This window comes from Acanthochromis polyacanthus, chromosome 15 (genome assembly GCF_021347895.1).
Source record: "Acanthochromis polyacanthus isolate Apoly-LR-REF ecotype Palm Island chromosome 15, KAUST_Apoly_ChrSc, whole genome shotgun sequence".
In the NCBI taxonomy this organism is placed as follows: Eukaryota; Metazoa; Chordata; class Actinopteri; family Pomacentridae; genus Acanthochromis; species Acanthochromis polyacanthus.
In genome coordinates this window covers 33,744,406-33,758,381 of record NC_067127.1, presented here as the reverse complement: position 1 = coordinate 33,758,381, position 13,976 = coordinate 33,744,406, and the positions used below count along the sequence as shown (strand labels likewise).

Genomic DNA, 13,976 nt, shown 5'->3' with positions numbered 1-13,976 from the left:
CCAACAATTTTGTCCACGTGTGTAATACCAAAAAAGGAGATTTAAATTTTATTTTAACTGTTTTACTTGAGATTCAATGTGATTATTAGGGGGGTGGGACGAGGAAAAAAGCATTTTAGATAGAACTGCAGACTTACTTGGAATTTTCAAACATCCTTTTTTTTTTTTTTTTAGATTTGGCCTCAGGACAAGAACATTTACACAACTGCACGTTTTAGCATTTTGTACATGGATTATTTGAAATTTGATGAACGGGATGCAAAATGTCCTCAGTTCTAGAACGACTTGTGCCAAAACTGCCTTCTAAACTGCACTCAGCTGTCAAAACGTACAGAAAACATAATGTGCATCAGGTCTATCTTCTTCAGTTTGCTCATGCAGAACAGCCTCTAACTAAAACTACTGAATGACATTTACTTTTTTAAGCATTAAGTGTGTTCATTGTGCTTGATTCTGCGTTTCTGTGCTGGTTTGATGTGCGGGGCCTTTACGAACAGCTTCACCCCAGTTAAAATCCACATTCTTGTGTGTTGATGTGTATGTATTCAAAACAAAGTGTATTTATAAAGAAAACAGAGTCAGCAGATATTTCTCTGGAGGGGATTGACCCCTCGTCATTGTTTACTGTAGATACTTGTGGAATCACCGCGGCACACACAGCACATTATATAAGACTCGGACAGGCTTGGAAAGTGGGTCATTTATGATCAACTCACTGATGAACCTGAAACTGTTAAACATTTAAAAAAAACATGAGAAATACATGACTTTTCTCTTCAGTTAATCCAAACCCCTGGAAATAATTACATCTCGACAAATCCTCTGAGTCCGTTTGAACTATTTTCAAACAGAAGGTCTTTGCTCTACCGTCCCACTGTATAACCTGACACAGTTTGGTCCTACTCACGTCCGAAAAACACTTTCCTGACATTACATAATCCTAATAACAATCACCCAAACATGTTTCTTATTTCTACTCCATCACATGTAAAATGTGGCCTTTTGTTTTGGATTTTCGGACATTTTTCTCCCAGTAAGCAGCCTGGTTTCCTACACGAACACCAACGTGATGAGAATGTGGCCTTCATCAAACAGAAAAACAACAGCTTCTGGCTCCTACTGCTGATCCTGGCTGGTCATAAAGTGACAGAAAAGCTCCTTTGTTGTGTAAGAGTGTTATTTCAGACCATATAGACGAGACCGAGTGAATGAGTGACCCAGATTACACCAAGCCAAGTTTGTAGGCCGCAGCCATTCAAGTTGCTGGACGGTTGCTTGGTTACTTGGGTCTGTCATTAGGATTTCAGACATTCTGCCAAAGCAGCCTTACATAAGCCGAGGGTTTAATCGGCAGCACTCAGATGTGGACTGGCCAAAACAGTTACTGAACGTTACGACAGAGGCGTTAAGTTTGGATGCAACCACATTTGTTTAAATAATGGCTGACTGATGCTTGGTAATCACCTTCTAAACCTTCTAGAACCCTAAAAAAAAAAAAAAAATCATTTTTCACTTCTTCCCTGACAGTTCAGCAAAATACACTTCCAAAATCAGTTCAGTGGTTTGATGGAAAACTGGTTATATTGGATTTATCTGAATAACATGGACACTTAAACCCATGAAAATGCAATTAGTAAAAGCTAGAATCTCCCATTTCTGCTCATAAAATCACAAAGTAACTACATCTTGAAAGAGAGCACTCACGTCAAGCAAGAGAACTTTTCTTTTGAAGGCATTTGGTATAAAAGCTATTGCACAAAGTCTTTGTCACTTGTTAGAGTTCTGCTTTGCTATCCCTGGTTGCCAGATGTCACATTTTTACAAAATTATCAAAGCTGTTTTCCCTTTTATTACTATTGAGTTATATTATGATTGGCGTTGATTTGTCTGTCTGCAAGAGTTTTCTAACCATCAATGAGCCTTTCAACACCATTAGCTAACACAATGTAGCATTAGAACACAGGAGTGATGGTTGCTGGAAATGTTCCTCTTTACCCCTATGGAGATATTCCGTTTGCAGCTAGAATAGTCATTTACCACATTAACAATGTCTACATTGAATTTATGACTCATTTCATGTTATCTTTGTTATTGAAAAATAAATGCCTTTCTTTCAAAAATAAGGACATTTCTAAGTGACCCCAAACTTTTGACTGGTAGTGTATTTCTAGCCCTGGATGCAATGATTGTGCCAAAGCAAAATGGTGGTGGTGGGGGTGGGAGTAACTGGTTCTGGATGAGCGCTATCATCAAAACAACCAAGCATATTCGCATTATTGCATGATCCAAACCCTTAAAACTTGCAATTCTCAGCATGCAGATTGGTCTTCTGAGGTTTCTGTAGCGAATGTGATTTTGATCTACATCTGAAGTCTACATTCGGTGAGTCAGACTAAGCTTTTATTAATGCTAGGAGATGGATTTAAAATAAACACTTCAAAAATATAGTTTCATTTAGACTTCTAACCTCCAGAGCATCAAAGCAGAACTCTAGTTGCTAAATAAGGAAGAAATTTTAGGTTTCAAGATTGGTCAAATGAGAAAATCGGAGCGTTTGCAGGCCAGACGTCGGTGTTGAACTCAAGTTTGCCTCCAGGTTAAAAAAAAAAAAAGAAAGAAAGATGTAATCTGTATTCAAGGCACAATTCTCAAACATGTCAATATTCAACTATCCACTCTGACTAGTTAGCATCAAAACATCCTGCACCACCTTCCGTTTGGCTAACCGCTAACATCGACTTCTAGAACCAAAATCAACGACGGCTCTGGTTTGACTGTCGTAACATCCCAACATTTAAAACAAAACATTTCTGCTGCAGCCTTCGTTCAATAAAAAACAGGCGGCAATGTCAAAAAAACAAACAAACACAAAACTATTCATGAAACAATCTACATCTCACGGTACACAAGAGCATCGTTCTCCCAGCAAAGCTTAACATCCTGACAGTGTGCTGCAAACAAAGCAAAATAAAACACATTTCATCGTTAAAATATGTTCAAAAAGTGACTGAAGTCAGGATTGAAAAAATGGAAATATTAACGTCATACATCTCAAAACTTGCGCACCATTTAGAACTTTATATTTCACCGACATTTACCTTCACTTTCTATTTAAGTTTCACACAGACTGAATTCTGAAGGATGTAATGCTGATTATTCAATCTTTTCTGTTCAACTCTGTGGACCAAACAACAGGATCATAGAAGAAGTAAATGGGTAAACACCTGGTCATGTGTTCCAACAAGAGGAATATTGATTATCATAATTACCTGAGTAAACCAGTAACCGTTTATGGCGACTTAAAGAACCCACATGATTGGTTTTTAACTGTACAAGAACAGAAATATTTGAAATTTGATTGATGAAACCAGGATATCTTCAGAGTTGTCTTGTTTCGGTGACGTCTACAGTACTGTGCAAAAGTTTTATGCACTAAAAGCAAAGTGAGGAGACTTTAGGAAAGACTGCTGCAAGTATTTTTGTCGGAAAAACCAGTTCTTCAGAAATGAGACGGACTCCATTCGGCTGAGATCAGGACTCCTCGTTCTTCTACTGAGGGTCTTTAGGATTCTGGCTAAATATTTATGCTTTGTTTCATGTGGCACAATAAACTTCAGCTCAAACCTTCCTCATTGCAATGGAGAAGAATCTAAACCTCTAAAGTGCTTGAAACCTTTGCACAGTACCAAACTTCTAAACGAGAACTTCTTCATTAACACCAGTTCATGTGCAAACAAAAAGGATTCCTAGAGATTCTCCAAAGCGCCCGACTTTTCTGCTGCAGATTTGAAAAGCAGGAACTCATTTTCTCGAGATCTGTAAAGCGTGTTAGCATACAGGTAGCTAATGTCGCTAACAGTCATTGTGTGAGCAGACGGGTCACTCCAGGCCAAAGCCCTCGGCGTTGGAGATGGCGATGGTCAGCTTGTGTTTCAGCTCCTTCCTGGTTCGATATGGAGGCAAACAGATCTGGTTGAAGCAGGTGTGAGAGATCGGCAACCTGCAGAGGAAAGAGCAGACGCAAACAGAAGGAAATAAATAAGCTTTTAGGATAACAACCACTAGGATGTTACAACTAGCACACTGAAACAAATTACTGTTGAAAAATAACAGACTAACTGATTTGGATCAAATTTTCAAGGAACCTGTGCAACCTGTTGAACTACTCAGGTGTACTGCACAAGGGTTTTCTAACCATCAATGAGCCTTTCAACACCATTAGCTAACACAATGTAGCATTAGAACACAGGAGTGACGGTTGCTGGAAATGTTCCTCTGTACCCCTATGGAGATATTCCATTAAAAATCAGCTGTTTCCAGCTAGAATAGTCATTTACCACATTAACGATGTGTAGACTAAATTTAAGATTCATTTAATGCTATCTTCACTGAAAAAAAAATGCTTTTCTTTCAAAAATAAGGACATTTCGAAGTGACCCCAAACTTTTGAATGGTAGTTATAACATCAATTTTTTTGTAATGTAAATGATTTATTGGATGAAGATGATAAATCAAACGTATTCAGGAATTTGTGGAAGAAATTGAAATTCTTTGGTTTTAACTTACAATCACTTATGTAGTATTACTGAGCTTGTATAAAATATGTTGGTAGTTGGGGAGTTGGGGGAAAAAAAAGAATCCTCACGAGAGTTCAGGGAGTTCAGAGGAGCGATTCTTATTTACGTACTGACACTGATTTGGTCGAAGTCCAACCGAGTGCTGGGGCCCCTCATCTGGCCCCTCATTCTCTTTTCAAACACACTTGAATAGAAAACTGTTTATCAACAGGAAGCTTCCTCTTGAGCTTTAATCCTTCAGGGTTGTTCGGGACACATTTTTATTAATTCTCGGCAGGTTGTGAGTCATTTTTGACACATGTTCAGTGATTGTGGACAATTTTGTGTCACGTTGTACAAATTCTGGGTCACTTTCAACAATTTTTGAGGAGTTTTGGTCAAACTCTCGAGATTCAGATATTTTCTCTCCCATTCACAAATGTGTTTGAAAAGAGATTGAAGGGCCCCAGCACTCGGTTGTACGTCAGCCAAATTAATGTCATTATGGAAATGAGAATCACTCCCCTAAACTCCCTGAACTCTAATGAGAATTCTTTTCCCACCCTCCTACAAACGTATTTTATACAAGGGTTTTCACAAGGTATTTATCTTGTTGGCTTCAATATCTCCTCCCTCCAATATATTGTTATTAGGGCTGGCATTTAACGCATTAATTTCAAATAATTAATTACAGAAAAAATAACATGCAAAAAAAAATTTCACTTAGTCACCGCTTTCTCAGTTCCCTAATTTCTGGCCCACCGGTAACACTGATGCATATGCCAGCCCAGTAGGTGGCAGTAATGAACCTAAAGTCTGTTTTCCAGCCATGAAGAAGATACACAGACATGACGTCAGCGCACAAGAAAGTTTGGTGAACAGTGAAAGAAGACAAGACCGCTTTGAGCTTGTTGGGCGAAAGTATTCTTTTATTCTTCCTGATAGCAGTTTGGATAAAAGCCTGGTTGTGTACAAATTATTCAGCAGAGTTTTGTTATCACCTCAATGTAAAACATGCTACTGCTAGCACCAGAGCTAACGTTAGCTACGACAGTCCTGGTGCCGGCTAACGGTGGAGCCATCCCATAATAGACCGCTTTTCAAGACAGTGCTTGAGTTTACAAAAAGTCTTAAAATGTTGAATATAATCACTGTAACTGCACTTTGAGTTTGCAGTAATCTGTGCATGTAGTAAACAGGTGAAAAATGCAGATAAATAGAAATGAAACAAACATTTTTAAGTTTTTATTCTGCCAAGGAGTTGGAGCCTCGGCAGAGTTATGTGACGATCGGTGTTGGTTTGTCTGTCTTTTTATAATTGAATTATGAACTTTTAGTTTCTAAAAAAAACGATTCTTTCTCAAAAATAAACAAAATCCAAATGAAAGAACCATTAAATCATCATGACACCATTTATCAGAGCCAGAAACTACAAAAACAGAATGACTCTGGATTTTAAACTTTTGGAAGGGCCTTGAACTACTGATGTTCATGTTGTGTGCTGCATAGTGGAAAAACCAGTCTAAATTCAGGCTCTAAATCATCAAAGTCACCTGTTTTTTTATGTCACATTTTAGAATTTTATAAATTTTAAATTATAAACATGTATATGTCTATTCACTGATTCATCTGTCAACCAAAATCCATTTGAATTGAAAAACTTCACTTATTGTGTCAAATATTGCTATTTGGAAAAAAGATGTGATTAATCGTGATTAATTAATCACAAAACCTATTATTAATTAGATTAATTTTAACCCTTCAATGCACAAAATGGATCAAAAGTGACCAAAATCTAATGGAAAAGTGGTATCTCCTGACCCCCGCTGCACATCAAAGGGTTACATCGCGTCCCACCTCTAGTTGTAATCTTTTATTTAGAGAAAAAAAAAGGAGAAAAAGGAAAAAACTTCAAGCCTGACAAATTAAAAAAGTGTTCACAAAATGGATTCTGTGTGAGACTGTGTGGGAGACCAGCAGTGGGGCGTCTGCTCTGTTTGTTCTCTGACCCACATTCAGGGGTTGTTGAAGTTCAACAGCGCTGCTTATCCAAACACTGAAATCTGTGAATCCAGTGGTTTCAGTGTTAATACTTCATCTATTAGTCAGCAAACTCAGACATTCAAATCAGGAAAGAAGGAAACAGCTGATGGTGGTGTGATGACTCTCAGCCAGTGGATGCGAGTCTCGGTGAAATGTTGTCAACTGTTGCAAGAACTTTGCAAAATATGAAACTTCCCCGTGGATATTTTAATTATCTGAGGCAAAAGCGTTCCATTTAATACACTTTAACACCGTCACTGGCAACCCAGAGTTCTGATCTTCCTTTGATTATTTTTTAAACCTACCAGTCAGTTGGAACTTCTATCTTTGAGATTTTGAAGTTGAGATCGGCCATTCCTCCGACTGGAACTCGGTCACTTCCTGTGGCAAAGTGGAGAAGCTTCTTCTGTAGCTCCAGAGGAAACGCCAACACCACGTCCCAGAAACACCTGTTAACAGATCACCAATCAGAAGGTCGGGAGTGGGTCTAGTGACAGGAAACATTAATTAAAAAAAACCTCCTTAAACACTTAAAGGTATCCTGAACAGTTTAACACTCAACCCCAAAGCCTGCAGGCAGGTTTGAAAGGCATGTCTATGGAAATACACACCACCGTTCAAAAGTTTAGTGGTTGTGTACATGAATTAAATGTGCTCTGAATTAGCTAAAGCTGCTCTATATAACTTAAAGTTGCTCTATATTAACAAAAGTTGCACTATATTGGCTAAAGTTGATGTTATAAGTTAAAGTTGATCAAAAATGAGTTAAAGGTGCTCTAAGTGAGACAGAGTTAGTCTATGTTATTTAACGTTGCTCTAAAGGAGTTAAAGTTGCTGGATAATGAGTTAAAGGTGCTCTATTTTAGTCCTATATTGACCCCAAACTGTTGAACGGTAGTGTATATACACATATCACCAAAACTGCACCACTTATTAGAGCAAGAAATTGTAGAAATTGTTGGATTTATCAAAGATGTGTCACTCTTTAACAAACACAGCCAAAGCTGGGCTTAAAGTGGTCATATTTCATCCAAGTCGCTTTATTCTAAGTGTTGTATCTTAAAACTTTTTCACAAATAAACCACTTGGTGCAGATTCTGTGAAAACAAACAAACAAACAAACAAACAAACAAACAAAAAACCCAACTAAACATTCTATGCTTCTTGACTCAATCAGGAAACAATCAGAGGGCTATTTAAAAAAAATGTTTTCACTCTTTTCTCCTACTTTTTTTTTTAATATTTGGTCTCAGGACAAGTACATTTACACAACTAGTGCATGTTTTAGTATTTTGTACGTGGATTATTTAACATTTGATGGGTGGGACGTAAAATGTCCTCCAGTTATGGAATGATCTATAGAGTGGTCGATGAACACACAGAGGTCCACAGCTCGACCACACTACAGGCCACCAACTCCACAAGCACTTGATTTTATCTCCTCATAACATGGAACATAAAGTTCTACTTTAAATGGCCTCTGGAGTCTTTATTAAACACAGTGAAGACAGATGGAGATGTGGGCAGGAGAGCAGACGAGTGACATGCAGTAAAGTTCTGAGCCAGCTGAGACTGAACCAGAGGCTTCTTTATGATCATGTTCACTCCTCGGCTAATGGGTCGGCCCAGCTGAGATCTTCTATTTTTGTCTTTAGTCCACACTAATGAGCCTTTTTAAACACAGCTGGTAGACTGGATGAAAGTCAAAGTGTTGTGAAAACGACAGGTCGAGCTGAGAGGCCGACAGACGGTTCTGAAGTTGTGTAACAGGCCTGCAGCTGCTTGTTGTCAGCTGTCCGCAACATGCTGAGAGGCATTATCCGTGATGACAAGCGTCGGCTCGTTTTCCTGTCTGCTAACAAAAGGAAGGACTGTGAGAGAGTTTGTGTGAGAGAGAAAGTGATTTCCGCCCTGTTTAAATAAAGAAAAGCCCTTTCAGACTTATTTCTGTTAATCTGATGGCAATTCAACGGGTATGAGTTTCTGTAAATGCTGCAGCAGTGATCATACAAGGTCAGTCCTACTGACGCTTCTCTGTTACTTTCAACACAGCAGAAGCCTGAATTGCATCCAGTCACATTAAGCAGAAATACTTGAAAATCTGTGAAGCCTTTTTCCACATTTTAGCACCAATATTTGTCTGAAAGTACTACAGAGAGTCTTTCATCTGAGTTTATTAAAAACCATCAGCAGGTTCCACATGGAGCAACACTGATAATAATTTAATTAATTACGTATAATATCAGAGACATGGAGACATTATCAGCCTGTCAGGATCTATCAGCATCCCACTGTGTGCTTTAGTTGCTTCCTGCTGTTTGTCAAAGTGTTTCTTTGGAGTTTATTAAATGGATCATTCCAGAACTGAAGGACATTTTAAATCTCACCCATCAAATTTCAAATATTTCATGTACAAAATACTAAAGCATGCAGTTGTTGTGTAAATGTACTAGTCCTGAGACCAAATCCCAAAAAAAACTAGGAGAAAAGAATGTTTGAAAGCATTTTTAAAATAATAAATAAATCTGTATTTGCCCCTGAAATGCCATGTTCTCTTGTCCCACCACCTGATGATCAAATGGAAGCTAAAGCAAACATTGAAAATTAAATTAAAATCTATTTTTTTTTGGTATTATTTTTTCATTGTCTTTTGTAATTGTGGGAAAAATATTTTTGATCAACATGATACTTTAAATAATTATTATTATGCATGGAACGTGTGTCCCACGACGTGTCAGCACAACCTGTTAACGACGTTTTTTTCTTTTGTGTCTCGCTTTTGTCATTTTTTTGTCTTGTTTGTGTCGTTTTGTGTCTTCTTTTTGTCATTTATATCATCAAACAGTTCTCCAAAAGAATGCGTAGAGCAAAGCTATGTTCTCTCTTCTATTTTTCATCTTTTCATCACATTGTCAGCCTTGACTGAATGTCTCTCTCTACCTCATATTACCATGATCAGACTCATTCTTTGGACTGTTTTCCATCAGTCAGTTTGTCCTCTTGGTCAGCAGTAACAGCTAGCTAAATATCTAGCTTCTATTGCTGAGAAAAAGATCACATTAGCATGGATTAGCAACCCTGTTACTGTGATTAGAGTAGGGTTAGCATACAACACAAAAAACAGGGAATAAAAATCCTACCATTGATGTGTAAGTTGAGCCAATCAAGCCTTTGATAGTTTATTACTTATTATTGATCGATATGGAGCAGAAAATTGTAAAACAGACACTATATTTTTCAAAAATATTGAAGGCCAAATGTCCTCCATTTCTGGAATGACCTTTAATTTGCTGCTTCCAGCTGCTTTTAGGAGTTTTTCCTCTGAGTTTATTAAATACTTGCAACATCAGACAACACTAGGATACATGTTAGCATCTCCAAAGCAATAGTTGTGTGTATGTATGCACAGAGCAACAACAGTAACTTCAATATTTTGTAGAATTATTAGGTCACACAGCTGTTTTACTTGTAAAGTCGATTATCATCACACAGAGTTTTCAGTGTTACACAAATCATGACTAAAGTAGTCTGCTAGCTATTTGGACACTTTGACAAACTGCTTTTGGTTTAGTTTTAGTCTATTGTTTCTTGGTGCATTATTATGCTTCTATATCATTTGGTATATCGTCTAATCTCTCAAAAACTACAAAATATTGTGAGGATACCACAAACCTCCTTGAATGAAGCTGTGAGGAAACCAGCAATGTTAAATATCATGTCTGAAAAGGGCTAAAGTAAAAATTGTGCAAGAATTTTTAGCTTAACCATGCTGACCAGAGAGGAGATAGTTGGGTCATAATTGTGTTTTACAGTCTGAAGCAACAATATTCATCTTCATAGGAATGTTAATTAGCATACAGGCCATCTGTTCCAAAATCTAAAACACCTTGGATTTAACTTCTACCACGCAATGGGTCAAGAAACAGCAGATAAAAGTTGCATGGAGTCAGACTATTAGAAGGAAAGCAGTTCAGTGTGTTAGCGGTGGGTTGGCAGTGTGTGTGGACTTCCTGTTTGGGTTTCAGTCAACAGGAAGTGGAGGCGTCTTACCGTACGGTGCTGTCTGTTTTGCTGTATCCTTCGTACTGAGCAGCTTTCTGCAGAGCGCTCATGTCGAGCTCTGGACTCCCGCAAACCAACATCTCCACCTCCTCTGGTCGCAGCAGCTGGTAAAACAGTCACATGTTAGGTGTAGGGGAAAAAAAACAAACAGGGTCAGCTGTCATGTTTTTGCACATGTTCACATATTTCTATACATCAAAGCAACAAAGAGCAGCTCTACTGTACACTGAATCACATGAGAAAATGGCAAAGACTGATCGATTTGATAAAAGATTATTCAAACCGAGGGGAAAAATGTTGAAATTCGCTGTTTTCAGCTTCTTAAGTTGAGTATTCTCTGGTTCATTTCCTCCTCTTTAACACTAAAATGAACGTTTGCATCGAGCACGAAACAAGATATATGAAGACGCCATCTTGGATGCTGATGACATTTTCAACCACTTGCTGACATTTGATATACAGTGAACCCTCGCTAAAACGCGGTTCACCTTTCGCGGCTTCGCTGTTTGACGGATTTTTTTAGTGCAGTTTTTTATGCTTTTTTTAAACAGTTCATTGTGTTCTGCATCCTGATTGGCTAAGGGACTGACCAACGTGAACAGTCTGCGCCTCGTCTCCTCTGCCATACAGGCCAGCGCTGCCTGCTGTGGAGCGCTGGATCATTTCTCTCCTTGGTCTCCATGTTGCGAGACACCCTGAAAGACGGAGCCGACGGAGCAGCCTTATTCTTATTCTTATTCAACCGGACAGTGGACGTGGTCCCCAGCCATCTCTGGCCACCGCAGCCGCGCTCCCCAGGAGAAGAGCGCAGGCGCGAGCCTTCCCCACCCCCAACTGCTCCAATTGATTCAGCCGGCCCGCTATCTGAGGCAAGAGTACCGCCGCGGCGTCCACCTGGCTGCAGCTGCAGCGCTCCCCAAGTGCAGTATTGTATAATAACTGTAAAAAATAAAGCTGACTACTTCACGGATTTCGCCTATCGCGGGTTCTTTTTGGAACGTAACCCCCGCGATAAACGAGGGTTCACTGTACACAACAACTATCTGTTTAATCAAGAAAACAACTGGCAATAGAAAAATATCGTTAGTAATTACTAATATAAAGCAATGCATCGTGTCCTGTTTCCTGTCACTGTCAAGAAGCATTTTCTGAAGGTCACCAGTAGTCGACAGCTGATAACAGAAAATGTGTCAAAATGATCAAAACAGTCCTGACTTTTCACTGGATTTAAATTTAAAAAAAGAAAGAAATATGCCAAAAAACCTGAAATTCACTGACTGTAAAAATAAGAAACTTTTCCCTGTATCTGAATAATATAAAAGGAAATCTGCAAAAAATAAATTGAAATTCACTGACTGTAAAAACAAGCAATGTTTCACTGCATTTAAATAAAAAGGGGAAAAAATGTGAAATTCACTGTAAAAATAAACTTCTCTCCGCATGTAAATAATAAAAAAGAAAAAAGTGAAATTCCTCGTTTGACTAAAAACAAACAACTTTTCACTGTATTTAAATTATATTTAAAAAATCTGCAAAAAATCCTGTAAAATGAATTGTTTGACTGTAAAAATAAGCAACTTCTCATTGTATTTAAATAATAAAGTAAAAAATGTGAAATTCACAGTTTGACTAAAAATATACAATTTATCACTGTATTTAAATTATAAAAAAGAAATCTGCAAAAAACCTGAAATTCACAGTAGCATAAAACAGCACAAAGCAGCGTCTCTTTAAAAACATTAAACAATATGACCAACAAAACTTCAAAATTATGATTCTGCATAATTTTCTGTAAACCCTTTTTGTGTAGGGAGGCAGTTTGAGCCCAGTGGAAGAAAACTGGCCAATCTGGCTAACCATGAGTGGCCTTTAAGGGGACTACTCTCTTGTAAATCTGAATAACTTCAACCTTAAACCAGATGCGTTTTATTAGCAGGAACTGGAGCTGTAACCCAGTAACAGTCACCATTAAAAAGCATTTTCTGTAACAGCTGGATGGATGTAATATCAGTCTTTCTGGAGAATTTTGGCTAATTTCCGCTGCTTCAGATGACGCAGTCCAACCACAACCAGCAAATGAGGAGAAATGGGGAAGTCCTGATTCACTGGAGGTGACAGCTGATAACACACAATGTGTCACACTGTCAACTTCACGGTGGACATATCTCATTTAAAATCACAAAGAAATGCAGTTGCACATAATTTACAGCCTCGTTTCCAAGAGTCTGTCAGGTGCACTGAGGTCAAACTTATCATCTAAACAGAGTGAGACTGAAACCACAGCAGTCACAGGCCTCATCACATCCTCACACGTCAGAGCTGGCGTACGTGACTGAAGGTACGACAGCAAACGGAAGAGACTGAATCATGCAGACTAAAAACAGAAAGCGATGCAAATCCACCAGCAGAAGTGTGTCAAACGCGCCGAACTCTAACCTGACCTACAGCAACAGGAGGTTAAAATTTATGAGAAATGATCTTAAATGGTTGTGCTCCTGCTTTTCCTGCTTCATTACTGGGAATAAATAAGTTAAAAGTAATACTTTAAACTTTTTCTTATTATTTTACAGACTTTTACTGTTTGGTTAAATCACAGATAACATCAAGAACAACAACAAGAAATTATTAATTAATGTGGTATATTAGAATTATTTTTATAAACTGTAACTGCAGTAGTTCTGTAACACTGACTGACTAAAAATACACAATTTTTCACTGCATCTAAATCATAAAAAAAGAAAAAAAATATGAAATTCATTGTTTCACTTTAAAAATAAACAACCACTTACTGTATATAAATTACAAAAAAATAAATCTGCCAAAAATATGAAATCCACATTTTAACTGTAAAAATAAACAACTTTTCACTGTGTCCAAAAAAAATTTGCAACAAAAAAATAAATGTGAAATTCACTGTCTCACTTCATCACTTTAGTTTTTTCCAAATAAAAGTGAAATTAGTTTTCTGTGATAAACACCACTAGACTGGTGAGTTTTCTAACCTGGGTTCTATTAGCTGCAGCACCAGCAGTGTAAGAAAGACTGAGCAGCAAATCAGGACCAAACGAAAAACATTTCTGCATTTCCTGCTCGGTGTCATTATGAAATTTTCATTTAGAGGAATCACTAACGTGCAGCTCAGCAGGTTAACTTCAGATGGGAGTCTTTTGAAGAGATCATGATCAGGAGAAGAATTGGTCAAAGGGAGATGCTTCTTATGATTGAAATCCCACATTGTGAACAGAACCTCCTCCACTCTAGCAGTTAAAAGAAAACTACAACATTCTTGCGAACACAAGAGAAAGTTTTCAGCTC

At 37.9% G+C, this 13,976-nt stretch overlaps 1 protein-coding gene across 1 annotated transcript in view; it reads right to left on the bottom strand.

Annotated features, from left to right (window-relative positions):
- Positions 1 to 586: 586 nt before the first annotated feature.
- The window catches only part of hectd2 (HECT domain containing 2), a 95,572-nt gene continuing 82,182 nt past the window's right edge, over positions 587 to 13,976 (bottom strand). Inside the window, exons 20-22 of the mRNA XM_051959947.1 lie at positions 10,650 to 10,765; positions 6,905 to 7,048; positions 587 to 4,000 (exon numbers count right to left, since the gene is read on the bottom strand). Coding sequence (XP_051815907.1) covers positions 3,880 to 4,000; positions 6,905 to 7,048; positions 10,650 to 10,765 — 381 coding nt within the window. The 3' untranslated portion in view covers positions 587 to 3,879. The remainder of the gene's footprint in view (positions 4,001 to 6,904; positions 7,049 to 10,649; positions 10,766 to 13,976) is intronic.